Source organism: Salminus brasiliensis, chromosome 5, assembly GCF_030463535.1.
Source record: "Salminus brasiliensis chromosome 5, fSalBra1.hap2, whole genome shotgun sequence".
Classification (NCBI taxonomy): Eukaryota; Metazoa; Chordata; class Actinopteri; order Characiformes; family Bryconidae; genus Salminus; species Salminus brasiliensis.
In genome coordinates this window covers 41,751,163-41,757,162 of record NC_132882.1, presented here as the reverse complement: position 1 = coordinate 41,757,162, position 6,000 = coordinate 41,751,163, and the positions used below count along the sequence as shown (strand labels likewise).

The 6,000-nt window shown below is 46.5% G+C and overlaps 1 protein-coding gene across 1 annotated transcript in view; it reads left to right on the top strand.

The window, feature by feature from the left end:
• kcnn3 (potassium intermediate/small conductance calcium-activated channel, subfamily N, member 3) overlaps positions 1-6,000 on the top strand; it is an 85,329-nt gene that overhangs the window by 44,868 nt on the left and 34,461 nt on the right. Inside the window, exon 4 of the mRNA XM_072680436.1 lies at positions 2,077-2,373. Coding sequence (XP_072536537.1) covers positions 2,077-2,373 — 297 coding nt within the window. The remainder of the gene's footprint in view (positions 1-2,076; positions 2,374-6,000) is intronic.

The window sequence follows — 6,000 nt, the reverse complement described above, 5'->3', positions numbered from 1 at the left end:
GAGTCTGGAGTTTCTGGGGTATGAGTACAGGTTGAGTCTGGAGTTTCTGGGGTATGAGTACAGGTTGAGTCTGGAGTTTCTGGGGTATGAGTACAGGTTGAGTCTGGAGTTTCTGGGGTATGAGTACAGGTTGAGTCTGGAGTTTCTGGGGTATGAGTACAGGTTAAGTCTGGAGTTTCGGGGTATGAGTACAGGTTGAGTCTGGAGTTTCTGGGGTATGAGTACAGGTTGAGTCTGGAGTTTCTGGGGTATGAGTACAGGTTGAGTCTGGAGTTTCTGGGGTATGAGTACAGGTTAAGTCTGGAGTTTCTGGGGTATGAGTACAGGTTGGGTCTGGAGTTTATGGGGTATGAGTCCAGGTTGAGTCTGGAGTTTCTGGGTACAGGTTGAGTCTGAAGTTTCTGGTACAGGTTGATTTTGGAGTTTATGGGTATGAGTCCAGGTTGAGTCTGGAGTTTCTGGGGTATGAGTACAGGTTGAGTCTGGAGTTTCTGGGGTATGAGTACAGGTTGAGTCTGGAGTTTCTGGGGTATGAGTACAGGTTAAGTCTGGAGTTTCTGGGGTATGAGTACAGGTTGGGTCTGGAGTTTATGGGGTATGAGTCCAGGTTGAGTCTGGAGTTTCTGGGTACAGGTTGAGTCTGAAGTTTCTGGTACAGGTTGATTTTGGAGTTTATGGGTATGAGTCCAGGTTGAGTCTGGAGTTTCTGGGGTATGAGTACAGGTTGAGTCTGGAGTTTCTGGGGTATGAGTACAGGTTGAGTCTGGAGTTTCTGGGGTATGAGTACAGGTTGAGTCTGGAGTTTATGGGGTATGAGTCCAGGTTGAGTCTGGAGTTTCTGGGGTATGAGTACAGGTTGAGTCTGGAGTTTCTGGGGTATGAGTACAGGTTGAGTCTGGAGTTTCTGGGTATGAGTCCAGGTTGAGTCTGGAGTTTCTGGGGTATGAGTCCAGGTTGAGTCTGGAGTTTCTGGGGTATGAGTACAGGTTGAGTCTGGAGTTTCTGGGTATGAGTCCAGGTTGAGTCTGGAGTTTCTGGGGTATGAGTACAGGTTGAGTCTGGAGTTTATGGGGTATGAGTACAGGTTGAGTCTGGAGTTTATGGGGTATGAGTCCAGGTTGAGTCTGGAGTTTATGGGGTATGAGTCCAGGTTGAGTCTGGAGTTTCTGGGGTATGAGTACAGGTTGAGTCTGGAGTTCCTGGGTATGAGTACAGGTTGAGTCTGGAGTTTATGGGGTATGAGTCCAGGTTGAGTCTGGAGTTTCTGGGGTATGAGTCTAGGTTGAGTCTGGAGTTTCTGGGTATGAGTACAGGTTGAGTCTGGAGTTTCTGGGGTGTGGTTTTTTGGGTATCAGTCCAAGTTGAGGCTGGAGTTCCTAGGGTAGCATTCCAAGTCAATCCTCACATTTGACGTTTCTGGGGTATGAGTCCAGGTTAAGTCTGGAGTTTCTGGGGTAGCATTTCAAGTCAATCCTCACATTTTTTCAGTCTGACGTTTCTAAGGTACAAGTCCAAGTTGAGTCTAGAGTTTCTGGGGTGTGAATCCAAGTTTTTTGGGTATTAGTCCAGGTTAACCAGGTCTGGTGTTTCTGGGATACGAGTGCCAGTTTAGTCTGGAGTCCAAGTCAATATTAAAACATTTTTGCAGCAAGAGGAAGTACTAATCTAATCTTGTCTATGGATCTTCGGCCTCGTGCTGCTGATAATAATTATAACATTTTATCAAGGTCACTTGCTCTCATCTCTTGCTCCTAACATGCTTCTTAAACGGTCAGCAAGTATGAGCCTCATAACTTTAGTGCAAGACCACATACTACTACATACTATCCCAGCTGAGAAATCCAAGACCAGAACACATACTACAGTGTGAGCCATACTACAGCACCGTGGAGCAGAGCAATTAAAGGCCTTGCTCAAGGGCTCAACAGTGTCAGCTTAATCGATCTGGGTGTCGAACCCACAACCCTGTGATCAATACAGTCCTCTCACCACTGAGCCACCACTTCCCAGACAACATTTTTTATGTACCTCACCCTACTGCCTGCTGACCCTCGTGTTCTCCTCTACCCCCTCTAGCTCTTCGTCATCGACAACGGGGCGGATGACTGGCGCATCGCCATGACGATGGAGCGGGTGCTGCTGATCGCGCTGGAGCTGCTGGTGTCGGCCGTGCACCCGGTGCCAGGCGACTTCAAGTTCGTGTGGCGGGCGCGCCTGGCCTTCACCTACATCCCCTCGCAGGCGGAGGCAGACCTGGACATGGTGCTGTCTGTGCCCATGTTCCTCCGACTCTACCTCATCGCTCGCGTCATGCTCCTCCACAGCAAGCTCTTCACCGACGCTTCCTCGCGAAGCATAGGGGCCCTCAACAAGGTCAGGAGGCTGGGTTTGATGCCTGGGGGGGAGGGGGGGTTGGGGCATGGTTTCTGAACACAGCTTTTAGCTAATGTAGATGTTATGGTGGGTCACCGCTAGTCATGGAATGCTAACATCAATGTTACATTAATGCAGGCACCATGTTTAGTGTATCGGTTAATCCTGTTACTATAATCAACCCTGTTACTGTCAACTAAGTTAAGCGAAGAGATGTTGACACATCTCCCAGCTTTCTGACTTTGTGAACCCGTCGTCACACTAGGCTGTAAATTAAATTACATTAATTTCTAAGAGGTTATGGACTCGTGATGAGTGAGTTCTCCTGGGAAACTTCTGAAACAACTAAATTGGAGCACCCCAAGCTTTGCATCTAGTTCAACTTTGGTAAAAACCCCAAATAGAGGAAATGCTAGGGTAAACTGTCTATTAGTCTCATGTATGCATTTGGCCTGCTAGCGCCTTTGAGCTCAAATTACTTAAAGAAAAAGTGATGCACTTACTTAGAATATCCTAGACAAATAATGTGCTTATTACTGCATGTTAAAGCGAATCAGATAAACTGCAAACCAAGATCTGGCTCTCCATGTGTTCACGATGCTGGTGGCCAAAAGAAGACTTTTAATTTGGCTTTATTATTATTATTATTATAAGTTGTATTACTTTTTGCAAACTAATGTTCCAAACTATGCATATAGTTTGACTTGGATCTTGGTTGGTGTGGCGCAACAGATAACACCACTACCTGCCACTGAGCTATTACACCATGTGGGAGACCAGGGTTCGATTCCCGGTCTGGGTGACCATGCTGCGCTACACCAATAAGAGTCCTTGGGCAAGACTCCTAACACTACACTGACCCACCTCTGTAATACCAGTAACCTTGAAAGTCGCTCTGGATAAGAGCGTCTGCTAAATGCCATAAATGTAAATGTAAATGTAAATCTTGGATGTTGAATCAAAAGTACAGCTGCTACAGCATGCAGTTAGCATGTTTGTTTTTTGGCTACACCAATATAATAAATCGCAGGTATTACTGGCTTGTACTTGAATTTGAAGACAAGGGACGACTGAAACAAAGGGGTACTTATACAGACACTAACAAGAGACTCACGAGGAACACCTGGCACTAACAAGGGGGCGTGGCTACAAAGGAGACACTGGTAGACTAAAGTCTGATGTCTGAAGTTTCATGGTTGTGCTGGAGCAGCAAGGCTAATGTAGCTAATCAGTAAATCACAACTGCAATTGCTATATAATTCATCTAATAAAATATAATAATCCAAGCATAGAAAGTGCTGTGTGCTTGTTTGTTGACTGAGCGTCCTGTGGGCAGCATCCTGTGACCACTGATGAAGGACTAGAGCAAACTGTGCAGCAACAGATCAGAGCTTGGAACATCTGGACCACTGGAACACTCCAGCAGCACTGCTGTGTCTGATCCACACGTACCAGCAGCGCAACACACACTGCTAACACACTCTTGTCACTGCAGTGCTGAGAATGACCCACCACCCAAATAATAACACCTGCTCTGTAGTGGTCAGGCCTGTGGGGTCCTGACCACTGAAGAACAAACAGGGTGAAAGGAGGCTAATAACAGAGTCAGCAGAGAAACAGATGGATCCTATATGGGAAGTGGAGTTGATAGAATGGGCCAAGACCCAATACTTCCCAGTGTCTGCGTAAAGACCAAGTAAAGACCAAACGGCAAATTTGGGGTAAGCGGGGGAGAGTGCAGTGCCAGCTGATTCTTTTAAAGCCTTGTGGAGATTTCTCTGTGAAGTCAGAGTCAGTAGGCAAAGTTAATTGAGCTGAACTTTCTCCCGGTGCTTTCCACATGATTTATGGAGCGGAGGCTTATTTTTCCAGCTATGACTGATTCCGTGATTGATGGCCAGGAGTGTTTTCAGTAAGTTAGCTTCTGTCAGACTCCTTGTTGAGACGAGTGATTGATGTTTTCCATCATTACACAGGCTTGTGTGAACTCTTTAAGAATAGTTGATGAATGACCGGCTTCGTCCAGCAGCGCTGTGATGTGATTGAGTCCGAGGCCCGTCCTTAGCGAACCTCACATGCCCCTGCAGTTAGCATGTTGTTGCCGATTCGGGCTGGAGACTGCACTGTCTGGCTGCTGTCTGAGGTCGACTCTGGTTTTGAACAGAGGGCTTTTTGTCAGCGTTGACACTTGAAGACCTAAGCCTAAGACCTAAGTCATTTAGAAGTATCTTTAGATTTTCGTGAGCTGTAAACTAGGGCTGCGTTACACTACCAGAATACGCACTGGGATAGGGGTCTGTAATACCATTAAAAATGAACTTTTTGGACGGTATCTCAAAATGAGTACACTGTGTTTATCTAGTACATGGCCAAGTCAGCTTTTTCCCCTATGTGCATTTAAGAGAGCCACAGGATGGAGGCGCTGTTGAAACTACTCTACTAAATGGGCCTCAAAACAGTGGAAAACCCTCCTAAGACCATTCCCTTGACTCTGCACGCTCAGATATGAGGCTTTATCCTCTAAACCTGTGTTTTGAGCCTCAGTTCGCTGGAACAAGACCTGTCCTGTGGTGTTTAGCCCGCTAGCTATCTTATCTAGGCCTAGCCAGCCGGCTACGAGTCCAAACCCGGCAGAATTTATAGTCTCAGTTTGCCGTTCTGTTCCTCCCAGCACCAATCGCTGGACTTCTCTCTCTCTCTCAGACACGTTTTTATGGTCAGCGCTTGTGCCGGTAGCTCAGCAGTTAGCTAGCCAGCCAGCCAGCTAGTCAGCAGCAGCCGACCCGAATTTGTTCACTGGAGAGCAGAATGTTATTCTGCTAGCTAGCTAACTAACTAAGCTAATGCTGACCAGCTTCTCCCTCCTGGTTCAGAGCAGGTAAACATTTGTAAGTGCTGTCAGATGGATGGTTTAACACTTTCAAAGGGCTCACTTACTTTCTCACTCTTTACTTTTCTTTGCGTTCCCTAGAGTGATTTATGTTTAAAACAAAAAATGAAATAAAACGAATAATTTTGGTGCACTAATTTTATTGGTGCAATAAAAAAATATATATTTAATACTATTTACTCCCAGTTTGGTACTGCTGATTAACCCACACGTTTGTAGCTTCCCCTAGCACTAGCAATGCTCCTGACACTAGAACGGTAAGGACTTAACGAGGCTCCTCCGATACATATGAATTCAGCCGACACTCTCTAGTGAAAGCGCCAGGCCCCCAGCTCCACCGCACCAGCTAACAGCCGCCCGTGCCAGCTGGCATCGCTTAAGAGTGACGAGGGGAAGGAGTGCCATCTACCAGCCAATTGTGCTCCATCGGACTCTGGCCACTGATGTCAAAGCAACTTGGCCTGGAAACCGAAATCGCACCCCTCAAATTAAAGAGTGACCCGTCTAGGACTTTTGGAAGGCCTTGCGTGACCCAAAAAAGCCTGTTAGGCTACGTGGGCTACGTTGATGTAGTTTGTGGTCATGTAGCTGAGATGCCATTCTCCTGACCAGACTGGGCTAACTTGGTGGTTTTGTACTCGGTTGCCTTTTAAAGAACAGTTTGATTGATGAGAAATTTTCTAAGCAGGTGAGAAAAGGCTGGAAATGTAGTTTGTGATAGGATCACTGATGAATGT